Source organism: Lacerta agilis, chromosome 1, assembly GCF_009819535.1.
Source record: "Lacerta agilis isolate rLacAgi1 chromosome 1, rLacAgi1.pri, whole genome shotgun sequence".
NCBI classification, from domain to species: domain Eukaryota; kingdom Metazoa; phylum Chordata; class Lepidosauria; order Squamata; family Lacertidae; genus Lacerta; species Lacerta agilis.
Window position 1 is genome coordinate 4,353,029 of NC_046312.1, and position 17,508 is coordinate 4,370,536.

At 49.3% G+C, this 17,508-nt stretch overlaps 1 protein-coding gene across 1 annotated transcript in view; it reads left to right on the forward strand.

Annotated features, from left to right (window-relative positions):
- The window catches only part of NID2 (nidogen 2), a 58,442-nt gene that overhangs the window by 33,744 nt on the left and 7,190 nt on the right, over nucleotides 1-17,508 (forward strand). Inside the window, exons 9-15 of the mRNA XM_033164456.1 lie at nucleotides 470-613; nucleotides 1,377-1,505; nucleotides 6,316-6,459; nucleotides 8,953-9,072; nucleotides 10,952-11,182; nucleotides 12,636-12,857; nucleotides 14,062-14,231. Coding sequence (XP_033020347.1) covers nucleotides 470-613; nucleotides 1,377-1,505; nucleotides 6,316-6,459; nucleotides 8,953-9,072; nucleotides 10,952-11,182; nucleotides 12,636-12,857; nucleotides 14,062-14,231 — 1,160 coding nt within the window. The remainder of the gene's footprint in view (nucleotides 1-469; nucleotides 614-1,376; nucleotides 1,506-6,315; nucleotides 6,460-8,952; nucleotides 9,073-10,951; nucleotides 11,183-12,635; nucleotides 12,858-14,061; nucleotides 14,232-17,508) is intronic.

The following is a 17,508-nucleotide window of genomic DNA, read 5'->3' on the forward strand; positions in this document are numbered from 1 at the left end:
GAGAAGGAAGCCTCCTTGACAGACTAGATTTCTAGGAGCAGGGATGGGGATATATATGTGTAGGGACCCAGGTGGCGCAGTGGGTTAAACCACTGGGCCTAGGGCTTGCTGATCAGAAGGTCGGCGGTTCGAATCCCTGCCACGGGGTGAGCTCCCGTTGCTCGGTCCCTACTCCTGCCAACCTAGCAGTTCGAAAGCACGTCAAAGTGCAAGTAGATAAATAGGTACTGCTCTGGTGGGAAGGTAAACGGCGTTTCCGTGCGCTGCTCTGGTTCGCCAGAAGCGGCTTTGTCATGCCGGCCACATGACCTGGAAGCTGTACGCCAGCTCCCTCGGCCAGTAAAGCAAGATGAGCATTGCAACCCCAGAGTTGGACACAACTGGACCTAATGGTCAGGGCCCCCTTTACCTTTATACTAAAAAAAAAACAAAACAAAAACCACACTCTGCTTTTCCTGTTCACCTGTAGAGGATTCTGGGACAGGCACATTGAACCCCTGCTACGATGGCACCCACTCATGCGACACGACAGCTCGTTGCCAGCCAGGGTCCGGTCTGGATTACAGCTGCGAATGCTCGGCCGGATATTGGGGTGATGGCAAGGAATGTGCAGGTGAGCATTGCTGCTGTTTTCCTCCAACATTGATCTCCCCCTTTCCCATCAAGGAGCTAAAGGCAGCAGCCATCATTCTCCCCTCTGCGTCTTACCTTCACAACGACCCTGCGAGGGAGACTGGGCTGAGGGATAGTGACTGCCCCAAGAGCGCCCAGTGAGCCTAAAAGGCCAAGTGGGGATTCGAAAAGTCAGGGCAGATAATAAGAAGGATTTACGTAGCGCGGAGTTAAACTGCGGAACTGCGGATGGCCACCAAGCTAGTAGTAGTTAATTTGTGAATGTTCTCCCCATATAAAAATATACCAATGTATGCATCTTGCCAGAGTTACGTTGACGCCCAGAGCTGTGTTAATCTAAAGGAGCTGGGGGGGTCGAAGGATGGGAACTTCTGACCCCGCAGCTAGAGTAATTTGAAGCCGATCTGTGCATGTTTAGCACGCTTTAAGAGGTTAAGCCTTGGAACTTTGTTTTCCCTGGAAAACATCTGGATCTGTTTGGCTCCGGTGGTGTTTTTGTAGCTGGATGGGGGGGACGAACGTCCTGGCCGGAATGAACCATGGGGAGGCGGAGGTCGTTGGGGGGGGGGGAAGGACCTGGGGAGTTGGCAGCTGTGCAGCTGATAATGTGAAATGACGCCGGAACCTCCTGGAAGAAACAGCGCGAGCGTTTTTCTCTCCCCCCCCCCCGCGCCCGGCCCGTCGCAAGCGTTGACTCGCCCCATTCATCCTGCCCCCTCTCTCCTCCTCCTCCTCCTCCTCAGATGTCAACGAATGCCAAGAGGGCCGCAGTAGGTGCAGCCCGGAGTCCGTCTGCGTCAACACGCCCGGCAGCTACCGGTGCGAGTGCCCCAGTGGATACCAGATCGCAGGGGACCGGGTCACTTGTGTAGGTAAGGTTCTAGTCCCTGGTGAGGAGTCACAAACTCCGAAATCTGGGCAGTAAGCGATGGGGAGAAAAAGGCATTGGGCGACTGTGGGCAGTGGCATCCCTCGACTTACCCGCAGTTGGCATTCTGGGCCAGCAAAGATTCTCCATCTGCCACTAAAGGCCAATGTGGGGGGGGGGGAGAGAATTTGGAAGCTGCCTTATTCTTCTGTTCTTTGGCACTCCCCATTTTCTGCATGTCCAAAGTCTGTTTTGGGGGGGCTAATCCGGCCCCTGTGGTAGTTTATCTCCTGGGGTAAAATCCTAAAAATACCTCAACAATTTCAATCCTAAAAAAAGGTTAACAACTTTGGTTGGCCCCTTTGGTCAGCCCACCTGGCCCTCCACTTCATCAAATCTGGCCCTCTTTGGAAAAATGTTTGGACACCACTGGCTCTGGACCGTTTAGTGTGGCAACTTAGGAACTCCCTGCCTGTTGAGACCACACAGGCGTCTTCACTGTACTCTTTTTGGCACGCTGTAGGTTAAACCACGGAGCCTCTTGGGCTTGCTGATCGGAAGGTCGTCGGTTCGAATCCCCGCAACGGGGTGAGCTCTCGTTGTTCTGTCCCAGCTCCTGCCAACCTAACAGTTCGAAAGCACGTCAAGTGCGAGTGGATAAATAGGTACCGCTCCGGCGGGAAGGTAAATGGCGTTTCTGTGCGCTGCTCTGGTTTGCAAGAAGCGGCTTAGTCATGCTGGCCACATGACCCGGAAGCTGTCTGTGGACAAACACCGGCTCCCTCGGCCAGTAAAGCGAGATGAGCACCACAACCCCAGAGTCGTCCGTGACTGGACCTAATGGTCAGGGGTCCCTTTACCTTTTAAAAAACATTCCTGTTGAGACAAGCCCCCTCCCCCAGATGCTGAGAAGGTCAATGTGGGTTTTAGTCTTTTAATTTTTGTATGTAGTTTTAAAAAATTGATTCTCCTGTTTTATCTTTTTATAAACTGCGTTGAGTGTTTTTTGTTTTCGTTTAACGGAGAAGCGGTATATAATTTTTAATGGAATGAGTAAGGAAATGATCCAGCCCAGTATTGGCTACTCTGACTGGCAGCAGTTCTCTGGGAACTCTAGGAGACAAGGCCTCTTTCCCCATTGCTTGCTCTCTGGGTCCTTCTGCGTGCAAACTTGGTTTCTGATGCTGAGCTGCCAAGAAATTGTTGTGGTTAGGCTTGCTCAAGAGAGCCTCCTGACGGATCCTGCCCCATGTGGATTAGTGTGAGGGGGGCCTGTCGTTTTGGATTTGCGTCGCAGGTTCCCAAAATGTCTTGAGCCAGCCCAGCCAGCTGGGAGACCTCTTTTGACCCCTTATCTCACGTTCACTCGTGTGTCTTCTCCACAAGTCTCCTCTTGGCTTCAGACTGGGGAGGAGTTGGTTTGCGTTGCTCTGGGTGGGCCTCAATATATGGGTGCACCTCCGGGCTGTGTTTGGTCTCGGAAAAGGAACAGTTGCCTGCATTTCTCCTGCTGTTTAGCCACCCCGCCCTTCTGGTTTTTTTTTTTTTTTTGCAATGGGATTTCCTCTCTTGGCACTTTTGAATGCACCTGCAGATTCAATTTATTGTGACGATTATTTGTATACTGTCCTCCGTCCGTAGATCTTAGGGCGTTCACAACACAAAAAATACAAGATGAAAAAAACACATAGCCACCCATCTCTGAAAGTGGCCTTGAGCTCCTTCATAGAATCATGGAATTGTGGAGTTGGAAGGGACCCTGTGGGTCATCTAGTCCAACCCCCTGCAATGCAGGAATCTAAACTAACACATCCATGACAGATGGCACTCTTCAGCATAACAGTTATGGACTTTCTTTTCCCTCCACCCCAGGGGTGGCTGGCATGGTCAATTCCCCATCTTGTTGGACTCCAGCTCCCATCAGCCCTGACCGTTGGTCCTGCTGGCAGGGGCTGGTGGGAGTTGTAGTCTGTAGGGTGCCAGGTTGGCTACTCCTGTTCAAACCCCTGTGCCCAGTTCTTAATTCCTGGAAACAACATGCTGATTTAGAACTTCAGCATCACCTGGTAGATTAGCAGGTCCCTGATGAGCTATTTTTCTGCATGCAGGGAATGGTCAAAAGCACCTCCTCCCCGCAATATCTGCCATCTGAAATGGTACCGGGCATTGTGACACACCTCTGTCAGTGTCCTCATCTCTGCATGTGCTTCTTCCGCCCACAAGAGAAAAAAAATTCTGGGGCTGGATTCTGTAACCTGCATATATTATGCAAATTGATCGTCTCCGCACCATTTACCTTAAGTTGCAATATTTTGCTAATTTTTTTTTTGCAGTTTTTGTTAATTATGAGGAAAGGCTGAGAGAGCTGTTTGGTGCAATGAGCCACTGGGCATATTGTTGAGCTGGCTTTGTGCATGCAGTTTCAGGGATAACCATGAAGACTAGCACCTTGGTTGTTGTCCCCCCCCCCCCCATGAGAGCAGAATTTCTCAGGAAGCTGAATTCCACAGGCAATAATCATATTCTGTGAGACCTCTGTGCTCTTGTTAATTATTGCCTCATCATTGCCTAACTTGTTTCTTGTGGGGGAAGTCTTGGGAATGTCATCCTTTGTAGGCGTAACAAAAACCATAATCTCTGGAACCTCTTTTTTCCCAGGCTTCTGCTGATGTCAGTTGGAAAATTTGACTTTGGGGTATTTTTCCGGCATGGTATCAATTAACTCTCCATTTGCAGCTAGCATGCAGTGGAGTGGTGTTAAGTCTGGAAAAGAAGGAATCTTGGGAGAGTCTTTGTTGGCTTCTCAGCTTCTGAGATTTTATTGGATACGGCACACCTGAATTTGGCCATAAGGACTAGAAACGTAACTTTTTAAAAGCAGAAACAAATGCTGAATTCAGCACCAGATTTCTATGCTTTTGCAACTGTGGAGAGCAGCCCCGTGGGACATCCTGAGAAAAGTTAGCACAGCAACCTGGCCGGGGGACACACACACACACACACACACACACACACGAGGTTCCCCATCCTTTCACTCTCGGCTTTTAAAATGCAGAGCAAGCAGGAGCCAGATTCCTCTTGTGTGGTCCAGTCGCTTCGTACACGCCTTTAGCTTGCGCAATTTCAACCACACGGAGTTGAAATTCTGCCAGTGAAATACAAGCGAGGCGGAGATGTTTTAAGCCTTCCCCCTTGCTTTGGGGGGGTGGGCCCAAGGCCCTCTTGACGCACCGGCTCTTGGAGTGCTCTCGAGGTCCCGTGGAGTCGTCCCAGGTTCCCACGAGATCTGGTGCGGGCATCCCAAGCCGGCACACTCAGCGGACCTTGCTCTCCAAGCAAGGCAATCATCCCCTCCAAGGGCCCCGATTTTCCAGGGACGGTCCCGGGAATTATGAAAGACACCCCAGCTTCTGATCTGATGCCCTGTTTCCCCCGCCAGTGCTGACAACGCTGAGCTCGGGGAGAAGGATGAGCTGGCACTTGTTCGGAGTTGTGGCGGCAGCGGCAGTTTCGAGGGGCTTCCCATGGCCTCCTTCCTTGGGATAATGCATCGTGCATCCATGTCCAATCTTGCCCCTTTCTAAACATGATTTATCGGTGTGTGTTTTTCTTTGGGGTTAAGGGATTTTCCCAGGACTGTGGAGGGCGTTTGTGCTGTGTCCCGACGGTGTCGTGGTGGACTCACACTCAATTCTGATAGTCAAAGCAAAATTTAAAAAATTCCTTCCAGTAGCACCTTAGAGACCAACTAAGTTTGTTCTTGGTATGAGCTTTCGTGTGCATGCACACTTCTTCAGATACGAAATGCATGCACACGAAAGCTCATACCAAGAACAAACTTAGTTGGTCTCTAAGGTGCTTGTTGTTGTTGTTGTTCAGTCGTTCAGTCGTGTCCGACTTTGAGGTGGCCAAAGTACTGGAGCCTCAACTTCAGGATCTGCCCTTCCAGTGAGCACTCAGGGCTGATTTCTTTAAGAATGGAGAGGTTTGATCTTCTTGCAGTCCATGCTCAAGAGTCTCCTCCAGCACCAGAATTCAAAAGCATCCATTCTTCGGCGATCAGCCTTCTTTATAGTCCAGCTCTCTAAAGTGCTACTGGAAGGAATTTTTTATTTTATTTTGTTTTGTTTTGACTATGGCAGACCAACATGGCTACCTACCTGTCTCTTCTGATAGGAAATGTGGGGGGGGGGACGACGACAAAAATGAGGGGCTGAGAAGGGTCAGTTGAGTGAGTGAGAAATGTCTCTACTTTATCTGAGGAATGTTGGAGGGTATGGGCAGGGAGCTCAAAAGCTCTTTTTGCACTGGGTTTCTCAAACCCCCACGTAAAGGTATAAGGTAAAGGACCCCTGGACGGTTAAGTCCAGTCAAAGGTGACTATGGGGTTGCGGCGCTCATCTCGCTTTCAGGCCGAGGGAGCAGGCGTTTGTCCGCAGACAGCTTTCTGGGTTATGTGGCCAGCAGGACTAAACAGCTTCTGGCACAACGGGACACTGTGACGGAAGCCAGAGCCCATGGAAATGCCATTCCCTTACCCTCCACAGTGGTACCTATTTATCTACTTGCACTGGCATGCTTTTGAACTGCTAGGTTGGCAGGAGCTGGGGCAGAGAAATGGGAGCTCACCACCGTCACGTGGATTCGAACCGCCGACCTTCTGATCAACAAGCCCAAGAGCCTATCTCTTGCTGAAGTGTGCCCTCTTAATGCATGGCTGTAGGTCCGAGCACATTCCCAGTAGGTTTTCCATCATCTTTCCTCGAGGGAGGATGTGATGAAACAGCTGACTCCCGCGTTCATTCCTTTTCCAGCCGTTGCCCCGCCATCCGATCCCTGCACAGACGGCACTCACACCTGCGCCTCGTCTGACCGGGCGCGATGCGTCTACCACGGAGGGGGTTCGTTCAGCTGCGTGTGCCTCACTGGTTATGTGGGCAATGGGCACAACTGCACAGGTAAGTGGAAGAAGAGGCTGGCCTTGGGCTCTTCCTTGTCCTTCCTCGGTGATTCCGAGACCAGCAGGAAATCGGTCTGGTCCTCTGGAACTCTCCCCCACTAGAGATTCAGCGGGCGCTTTAAGAACCTGCCGAAAACTTTTCTTTCCCCCCAGGCCTTTGCAGCTAATCAAGGATACATCCTCCCACATTGGTTAATGGATGTCCGTTTTTCTTTATTTATGGCTTTATGTTTTTATTGCTAAAAACCACATTGATATACTTACTGTGTGACACAGGAGTATGCTAACAAACGAAATGAACAAATAGACAAAACGTTACAGATGGCGCAGAACTGGAACAGCAATCACACTTGAGATTAGAATTACGACCTCAAATGATTAGGAAATCAATGATTTCAACACAATTCCGTTTAAACGCATTCTTGCAAAGTATCTCAGGTTTGTAAAAACGACGACGACTCCCTGCTAGAATTTGCCCTAAAATGACACATTGAGGTTTTGCTTATTTATATATTTATTTGGAGATAGAAGCTCTCATGTCATTCAACTGAAGGCAGAGCCCTAACAGTTCGTGGCCACGGAGTTTGCGAAAAGTGCATCCTGTGTTTTTTCTCTTGTGATGTGTGTGTGAAAATGGTTTTAAAAACCTGTTCCTTTTCTTATAAATCTGAACGGAATGTGCTTTAAAACTGATGCCTCGTTCATATCTCTCTATTTCTCCCTACGCTAACTCATCATTGCTTATTGCCTTCTAAATAATATTAGTTTGAGAGTCCATTATTGCTTTTCGGACTTGACATTTGAAATTTTGAGCCGGTTTTCCCCCTGTACCACTCTTGGAACAAGAGAGTATTTGTAGCAGAGGTGTGCAAGGAGCCTCCAGCCACATCGGAGCAGGGCTTAGTGGCTTTTCGGCTCTGGAAATTTTAGGGCTCAATATATTTTCTTTCACCTGTGCTTCTGACACTAATCTCCTAGGAGGGGAACACCTGCCTTATCAAGCACGTGATCTCAGGTCCTCTGAATTCACGCCAAAGGAGTGAGAGGGTTGCACTGGAGACTTCCCGACTTCTTCTCTAGGATACCAGACTAGTGGTCGTGTTAGTTTGCATGGCATTTTTGTAGGGCTGAATCGAAATGCCCTCTTCCCCCCATTTCACAGGCTGAGAAACTGAGACGTACAGTTTGGCTATTCCTGGCAAGTGGGGAGCGAAAGGACTGTGTGAATTCAGGGGCAATTCTGAAAGCTGGAGGCAAATAGCTCAGTCAGTAGAGCATATTTATTATAAAAGGAACATTTTTTTGCCTGGTGCCTAAAGGTGTATAATGAAGGCGCCAGGCAGACTTCCACAGACGGGGAGCCAGGGGCGTAGCAAGGTAAATTGGTACCCAGGGGCAAAAAATTTTTTGTCCCCCCCCCCCCCGAGGCATGGGAAGGTCAGGTGGTACCCGTTGCGGGAAAATTTCTTGTCACCCCCCCCATTGATTCCCCCCCCGCAAAAAATGGTTTTACGTTATTTCATATTTTCTTACAAAGGAATAATAACAAGTAATAATAAAAAAAACTTTTATTTATATCCCGCCCTCCCCGGCTGAAGTCGGGCTCAGGGTGGCTAACATCAGATACATAACATTGGTATAAAATCAAACAATAATTAAATTACCTCCTAAAAACATTTCAGAATCAAATTAAAGTCTAATTTGATGGCTTTCCACAGGGTTAGGGTTGGGAACAGTAAGTGCTCCACTGAAATGAAATTTCAGCCTTCACGACATAGGAAAACAGCCAAGTGAACAGCTAATTTGGTGGAGGAGGGACAAGATATTAACCGATATGCATGAAATTTCATATATAGCTATATAATCCCTAGTATAGTAAGATAAGACCTTTGGAGCAGGCATTTAAAAAAAATTGTTCCTTGATAATTTGTCACCCCCTCCATTATGGAACCTGGGGCGGCCCGCCCCCTGCCCCCTTGCTACGCCCCTGCGGGGAGCCACTGCAGAGAAGGCCCCGTTCTTGTGTTGCCACCCTCTGGACCTCTAGAGGAGGAGGCACACGAAGGAGGGCCTCAGAAGATGGTCTCGGGGTCCAGGTAGGTTGATATGGAAATATGTGGTCCTTGAGGTATTGCGGGTCACGAGCCGTTTAAGGCTTTGTAGGTCAAAACCAGCACTCTGAATTGGGCCTGGAAACTAATCGGTAGCCAGTGGAGTCGGACCAGGATCAGTGTAAGATGCTCAAAATGTCTTGCTCCGGTGAGCAACCTGACCGCTGAGTTCTGCACCAGCTGAAGCTTCCAAACTGTCCTATAACCCATTGCAGTAATCTAACCTTGAGGTTACCAGAGCATAGACAACAGTAGTTAGACGGAAATTTCTTATTTTCCTCTGTTGGACCTCAATACATCTTGGGACATTCCTGTGTCCAAACCGCTGCCCAGGCTATTTATTCCCTGGATTCTCCCAGTCTTTTCTTCCTCCTCCACAGATGTGGACGAATGTGCGGAGAGAAGGTGCCACCAAGCAGCGGATTGCTACAATTCTCCCGGCTCCTTCTCCTGCCGCTGTTGGGCTGGATACGAAGGCGACGGCTTCCAGTGTTCTCCAGGTACGGCCTGGGGGGGGGGCTTCTGGTGGGGGGCTTGGCTGGAGGTCCTGAGGTCATGGGGGAGGCAGGTTTCCAGACTGAGAGCTACAATGCACATGGGATAAATGATCTGAAGAAGTGTGCATGCACATGAAAGCTCATACCAAGAACAAACTTAGTTGGTCTCTATTTTTTTTTTTTAAATATAATTTTTATTATTTTTTCATATTAAACTACAATTAATACCACATTCAAACAAAAAATTTCTTACAATCATCTTTGGCTAACAAGCCATGACTTCCCTCAACCCCTTCGCATGGCTTTCTAATTTATATCTTAACATTATACTTCTTAAATCAACCATTGCTTACCACTATCAAACAAAAAAAGATTTTTTACTTCTATCCTACTTACAATGATAACTCTACAAATTAACTACAAAGCTTCTTGAAATCCTATTAACGTATTCAGTTGTAAATTGTCTCTTAAATAATTTGTAAACTTTGACCAGTCTTTGATGAACTTCTGGTCCCGCTGCTCCCGGATTCTTCCTGTCAATTTGTCCATTTCTGCGTATTCAGTCAGTTTCACTGTCCATTCTTCTACCGTCGGTAAAAAACTTAGTTGGTCTCTAAGGTGCCACTGGAAGGAATTTTTTTGTTTTTGTTTTGTTTTGACTATGGCAGACCAACACGGCTACCTACCTGTAAATGGGATAAATTAGGAAGTCAGAAAGGGTTAGGGCCTAAATTTCTAGCCCGGTCCAAAAATAACATAAGAAGCGCTTGCTGGATCAGGCCAGTGGCCCATTCAGTCCAGCATCCTGTAACAACTATTATTATTATTATTATTATTTATTTATTTATACCCCACCCATCTGGCTGGGTTTCCCAACAGAATATTATATTAAAACATCAAACATTAAAAACTTCCCTAAACAGGGTTGCCTTCAGATGTTTTCATAAAGTCAGATACAGTGGTACCTTGGTTCTCAAATTTAATTTGCTCTGGAAGTCTGTTCCAAAACCAAAACGTTCCAAAACCAAAACGTGCTTTCCCATGGAAAGTAATGCAAAATGGATTCATCCTTTCCAGACTTTTAAAAACAACCCCTAAAACAGACATTTAACATGGATTTTGCTATCTAACGGGACCATTGATCCATAAAATCAAAGCGATAAACCATGTACTGCAGTCACACAATCAATCAATCAATCAATCAATCAGTAGCTGAACTGGGTTCCACACAGTCACAAAGGAAAACAAAAAGAGCCGCAAAAAACAAATCAAAAACGCAAAATAAATAGCAGCGTAACACTCAAAGCGGAGCACGTTCGGCTTCCGAAAAAAGTTCGCAAACTGGAACAATTACTTCCAGGTTTGCAGTGTTTGGGTTCCAAATTGTTTGAGGACCAAAGGTGTTTGAGAACTAAGGCACCGCTGTAGTTGTTTATTTCCTTGACATCTGGTGGGAGGGCGTTCCACAGGGAGGGCGCCACCACCGAGAAGGCCCTCCGCCTGGTTCCCCACAGCGGCCAACCAGATGCCTGTGGGGGAACCCGCAAGCAGGATTCGAACTCTAGAGCCCTCTCCCCTCCTGTGTTTTCAGCAACTGGCATTCAGAAGCATTGCTGCCTCCCAACCGTGGAGGCAGAGCACAGCCAACATGGCTACCACCCATTGACAGCCCTCCATGAATTTGTCCAATCTTCCTTTTAAAGCCATTGCCATGGATTGGCTAGATGGAATGGGAGGCAACAGGCTTTTGAGCAGAGGTTGGGTGGCCATCTGTCATGGATGCTTTAGCTGAGATTCCCGCATTGCAGGGGGTTGGACTAGATGACCCTCGGTGGACCCCTTCCAACTCTACAATTCCATTATTCTTTCTCCTGGCCGGCAGGGGGCGTTCATAGGATGACCCGCTGTGAACACGAGCGGCTGTACGCCATCCAGCGAGGCGCTTCCTTCCCGGGGGGCCCCCACATACCCGAGTGTGATGACCAGGGGAACTACAGGCCACTTCAGTGCCACGGCAGCACCGGGTATTGCTGGTGCGTGGACACGGATGGCAAGGAGATTCCCGGTAGCCGGGTGCCGCCGTCGACTTCCCAGCCAATCTGCAGGGCTCCAGGTGAGTGCCTTCCTCGCCCTTCACTATCTGGGGAAAACAAGGGGGGACTGTTCTTTTGGAGGTCTAGGACAGGGGTCAGCGAACTTTTTCAGCGGGGGGGGGGGGCGGTCCACCATCCCTCAGACCTTGTGGGGGGTGGGTGGACTATATTTTGAAAAAAAATAATGGACGAATTCCTATGCCCCACAAATAACCCAGAGATGCATTTTAAATAAAAGCACACATTCTACTCATGTAAAAACACGCTGATTCCCGGACCGTCCGTGGACCAGATTTAGAAGGTGATTGGGCTGCATCCGGCCCCTGGGCCTTAGGTTGCCTACCCATGGTCTAGGTCAGAGGTCAGCAACCTCCGGCCATTGTGCTGGATGCTGCCCATGAAGGCCATTTTACCGGCCCATGAGCTGCCCGCTCGGCAAGCCCTCCGCACGCTGCTCTAAAGCTGTGCAGCGTGGCGCGGGGACTTGCTGAGCGGCGCCGGAAATTGAATCTGTGCATGCACAGATACTAGAAATCACGTCTGCACATGTCCAGACGCCGAAAATCATGTCTGCACATGCGCAGACGCCAAAAATCGCTTCTCTGCAGGCGCGATTTTCGGCATCTGGGCATGTGCAGAAGTGATTTCCGTCGCCACGGACATGCGCGATTTCCAGCATCGCGCTGCGCATGTCCGGCCCACAGACGCTTTCCATGGGCTTGATCCTGCCCATGGCCGGATAACCTTGCCAACGCCTGGTCTAAGTGGAGCTTCCCTGAAGGCATGTGAGCATCTCCAATGCTTTTGAAAGCTGTCCATCAGAAACCTAGCTCTCCCCCTCTTTCCCTCCCCAGCGCCTCTCAAACTGCAGTGCGATCGCACCTTGGATGCATTTAACTTGCACAATTTGAGCTTGGAGACGCCTGGTTGAAACACCAGCAAGTTAAATGCGAGCAAGGCAGAGGACTATTATTATTATTATTATTATTATTATTATTATTATTATTATTATTAATTGATGTGTTAAATTTCTAGACTGCCCTTCATCCAGGGATCACAGGGCGATTTGCAGTATAGAAACATGAAAATAGGTAGTGACCAGAGGAGGAATTCATGATTCTGTAATAGCTGCTTAAGTTTATGGTGCTGCCAGGTTTAAGATCTGCTGGATTTAGAGGCAAGACTTCATGGAGATTCGGGGGGGGGGGCGAATTTGGGTTTTGGGAAGACCTGAACTTCCAGTATTTCTCTTTCTTTACAGGTTTGGGTCACGTCCCCCCACTTTAAACTAGCATCTCTCAAACTTGGGTCTCCAGCTGTTGCAGGACTGCGACTCCCATCATCCCTGACCACTTGTCCTGCTAGCTAGCGATGATGGGAGTTGTAGTCCAACAGCAGCCAGGGACCCAAGTTTGAGAAACACTGATTTACACCCTCTTGGGTTTTTTTGTTTTGTTCTCCTTTGTCCTCCAGAGCCCACCCAGAGGCCGCAGACCATGTGCGAGCGTTGGAGGCAGAGCCTTCTAGAGCACTACGGGGGCAGCCCGAGGGGCGACCAGTACGTGCCCCAGTGCGACGCCCTGGGCGAATTCACCCCCTTGCAATGCCACGGGGACAGCGGCTACTGCTGGTGTGTGGACGCGCACGGGCGCGAGGTCCAAGGGTCGAGGTCGGAGCCTGGAGTTCCCCCCGCGTGTAAGTGCTACGGCCTCAGAAGCAGTTCTCTGCAAAAGCTTCCTGGGGGAGGGAAGCCTTAAGGGGAGAAGGCTTGGCAGAACACAGGCAGCATGGCTGTTTGTGGACGGAAAGGGACTCCGTGGCAGATGGGCATGGTGGAGCCAAGGAAGGAAATGCTGTAGGGCTGGGGGAACTTTTTTCAGCCAAGGTACACATTCCCTTCTAGTCAACGTTATGGGGGCCACATTTAAAAAATATTTTTTTTAATTTTTTTTTTACTTACTGTATTTTTCCATCTATAAGATGCCCGTATAAGATCCCCCTATTAAAGCTGATTGCCGAAGAATTGATGCTTTTGAATTATGGTGCTGGAGGAGACTCTTGAGAGTCCCATGGACTGCAAGGAGATCAAACCTATCCATTCTGAAGGAAATCAGGCCTGAGTGCTCACTGGAAGGACAGATCCTGAAGCTGAGGCTCCAAGACTTTGGCCACCTCACAAGGTTTGATCTTCTTGCAGTCCATGGGACTCTCAAGAGTCTCCTCCAGCACCATAATTCAAAAGCACCAACTCTTCGGCGATCAGCCTTCTTTATGTTTTTAGCAGGTGGCAAAAAGAGTACAATGATGTCAAGAGGCGGGGAGTTCCAGGGGGCATAACCCATACTATTTTAAAAAGTAGATAAGAGGGTGGGGAAAGTGGCAGGTAAGATAAAGAGACCGGAAGAGACCCTAAGACTTGCAAGATACTTGTGCAGATGGTGATCTCTTTTCATTTATTTTTAGTTCATTTATTGGTTTTATATACCGTCCTATACCCGGAGGTCTCAGGGCGGTTGTTGGGAAAGGGCAGTCTTCAGTCGGCAGGAGTTTGCTGGGGATGCGGGGTCCAAATGACCCTCCTGGTATAGAAAAGACCCTCGTGTACCCCACCCCCCCACCCCGAATCGGAAGAAAGGGGCAGGGGCTGTGCAGGGAAGCCCCATCAAGCAATCTCATTGGGTAGGCAGTAAGGACACACACAGCCCTTTGGGTACCATCTCTGAGCCATGTAACACCTTTGGCCTCTCCACCTGGGTGGCTCAGTTGGTTAGAGCGTGGTGCTGATAGCGCCAAGGTTGGAGGTTCAATCCTCGTAAGGGACAGCTGCATATTCCTGCATTGTGGGGGGTTGGACCAGATGATTCTCAGCATCCCTTCCAACTCTACGGTTCTCCCGCAGGCCTGCCCAGCGTCGCCCCTCCGACCGTCCGTCCCTCTCCGCGCCCCGACGTCAGTCCGCCCTCGGCCGGGACATTCCTGCTGTACGCCCAGGGCCAGCAAATCGGCTACCTACCTCTGAACGGCACCAGGCTTCATAAGGAGGCAGCAAAGACCATGCTCTCCCTGCATGTAAAGTATTTTTCCTGGGGGTGAGGGTGGGAGGGGGGCAAAGGAGGAATGGGTGGTTGTGGGGTGGGAGGGCTCAGGGGCGTAGGATGGGAGGGCCAGAGGGGGCGGGCCACCCCGGGTTCCACTCTGGGAGGGGTGACAAGATGGCCCCAGCATCCCCCCAGCTGTAGAGCGGCCGAGGGTGCGCGCTTAGGCGGCGTCCGTACGAGCTGGAGAGCCAGTGTGGTGTAGTGGTTAAGAGCGACAGACTTGTAATCTGGTGAACCGGGTTCGCGTCTCCGCTCCTCCACATGCAGCTGCTGGGTGACCTTGGGCTAGTCACACTTCTCTGAAGTTTCTCAGCCCCACTCACCCCACAGAGTGTTTGTTGTGGGGGAGGACGGGAAAGGAGAATGTGAGCCGCTTTGAGACTCCTGCAGGTAATGATAAAACGGGATATCAAATCCAAACTCTTCTTCTTCTCATGCGTGAGCAGCAGCCCATACAATCGCTGCACATGTGCAGTCTGTACGGGCTGCGCGGCCCGGGTGCTGGAGAGGGTCCCTCCGCCACTGAGAGGGCTGGCAAGGCCTCAGTTCAGACCACCTCTTCCCATGTCAAAAAGACCACATGTGGGGGACAGAGCAGCATTCCCCAACCTGCCGCCCACATCTCTGGAGGTGGAAAGGATCTAGGATGCTGCGGCCAGTGAACTTCCTGGCTGAGTGCAGATCTGAACCCGGGTCTCCTTGCAGCATTTGGAAGTATCATGATGTTGGAAGCCCAGGGCCAGATTTAGGTTTGATGAGGCCCTCAGCTACTGAAGGTCATGGGGCCCTTGATATGTCCAGCTGTCCTTTGTCAACAACAAATTGTTGCTGTTTTTTGTGTTGAATATATGCTATATGGTCATTTATGGACCAATTGGTATCTCGAGCCATTTGCACACGCTGCCATGCAACCAGTCCATGCAGAATGTAGGCACCCTATATATAGAAAGGAGCAAACCAGTGATATTTTAGGGAGCAGGCTAGCAGGCGGGGCCCATGACTTACATCATAGGAGCCTACACAACACAAAACACTGTTGCTAGATGTAGGATTTATTTTATTTGTTTTTCATCTTATATTTTGGAAATGTACATCCAGTTTGTTTTTTCCTTTAAATTTTTTTTGGGGGGCCCCAAGAAAGTGGGGCCCTAAGCTCTAGCTTGTTTAGCTTATACGTAAATCCGGCACTGTAGAAGCCAGATATGTTTTGAAACAGAATGGCCTCATGTCCACAGCGACGTAGCCACATCAGGGTAGCTAGTCGTAGGACGTTGGACCATGGTGTTGAAGGCTCGGGTTCAAATCCACATCATGCCACGAACTTCACTAATGATACAGTCCTAACTCCTTTCCGCCTCCACGGACGTCGACGGCAGGGTGCTGCGTGGTTGCATACTGGAGCAGGGCTTGCCTGCACAAACCCATGTGGACTTTTGACATGGAAAGTGGTTGTTTGAAATGCTAGAGGTGTAACACGTCTGGATTTTCCCGGACATAACTAGAATACTGCAGTCGGAAGCAGCATCTGGGCGGAAATCGCTAAAAAAAATTCCAGGAAAATCTGGATATACATCAAGCCATGTCGGCAGTCTCCTCTCTGACAATTTACCTTAAAAATAGCTCCAAAACTTTATTATTATTTTTTGCGATTTTGCCAAAAAAGCTCAATACCTTTGGGCAAAACTTTGCCAAAAAAAACCCCAAAACCCTCAACAACTTTTTGTGATATATCAGCTTATCACACTACATGCCAACACTAGTGGGATTGTACCCCAATACAGTGGTACCTCGGGTTAAGTATGCTTCAGGTTACAGACGCTTCAGGCTAAAAACTCCGCTAACACAAAAATAACGCTTCAGGTTAAGAACTTTGCTTCAGGATAAGAACAGAAATCGTGCTCTGGCGGCGCAGTGGCAGCGGGAGGCCCCATTAGCCAAAGTGGTGCTTCAGGTTAAGAACAGTTTCAGGTTAAGAACGGACCTCCGGAACGAATTAAGTTCTTAACCTGAGGTACCACTGTATTCCAGATATCTTGGAGACATCATTAACAGGAAGCCTAAGGCACTTAGCTATGCCTCATTTCTTTTATTCCCCCCCCCATATGTTTCACAACTTAAACCCTTTTTCAGTACATGCCATTGAGAGCTGTTAAAATGAAGGAAATATAGACAGACAGATTTCACAGTGGAGGTTGTCTCACTGACTCGCAGCGTTCAAAACTGGGTTCTGGTTCCACCATGGGGAAAGGTCGGGGAGCCATTTCCCCTTCCTTCCACAACCCCCGCTGTGCCTTTAAATATTGCTCTGAAGCTTCCCTCGGTCTCGGAGACTCTTCCTTCCATCTCAAACGGTTAATATTATTTGCCCAGATTTTTTAAGGAGCTCCCAGCCAAGAAGTGTTGGCAAACAAAGCTTCCAGGAAACTATTGGGGGTGGTGGTGGTTTGTTTTCAGAGAAAGGCCGCTGTCCTCCAGACCACCTCTTCGTGTACAGAGAGAGAGAGCACTTAAACGTGAAATAAAACAAAGCCCCAGCCCAGTGGGGAATCGAGCAAATTCGTAGAAAATTAAAACAGGCAGAGAGAGACAGAGAGAGAGCAGGACCTTTTTCCCGAAGATGCAGCTCTCTGGAGATTGTGGACTCGTTTTAGCACTTCTCTTGCTCTCATACAGAAAGTTTCCAAAGAAACTGTGTGTGTGTGTGTTGAGGGGGGGGCGGGGACTGACAGAATAAAGACGGAATTGATTGGTAAAAGGTGCTGGTGTTTTTGAAGTTATTTGCAGGGCATTTTGGCGCCTGAGAAAGGATAGCCAAAGTGCTCCACCGTCAGAGTTGGGAAGCATCTGATTACCAGTTGTTTTGGAACCACAAGGCGGGGGGGGGGGAGATGCTTTGGGGCTTCCCATTGGGGTATCTGGTTGGGCACTGTGGGATTGGGATGCTGGAATAGAAGAGTCACTGGCCTGATGCTGCGGCAGGGCTCTTTTCAGGGTGCTCCCACCTGCTCCCAAACAAACAGAACGCAGCAGGTAGCGCACAGACACAGGCTATCCAAAAATAATTAAGCAACTGCATTTATTGTGCTTTGTTGTTGTTGTTCAGTCGTTCAGTCGTGTCCGACTCTTCGTGACCCCATGGACCAGAGCACACCAGGCACTCCTGTCTTCCACTGCCTCCCGCAGTTTGCTCAAACTCACGTTAGCAGCTTCGAGAACACTGTCCAACCATCTCATCCTCTGTCGTCCCC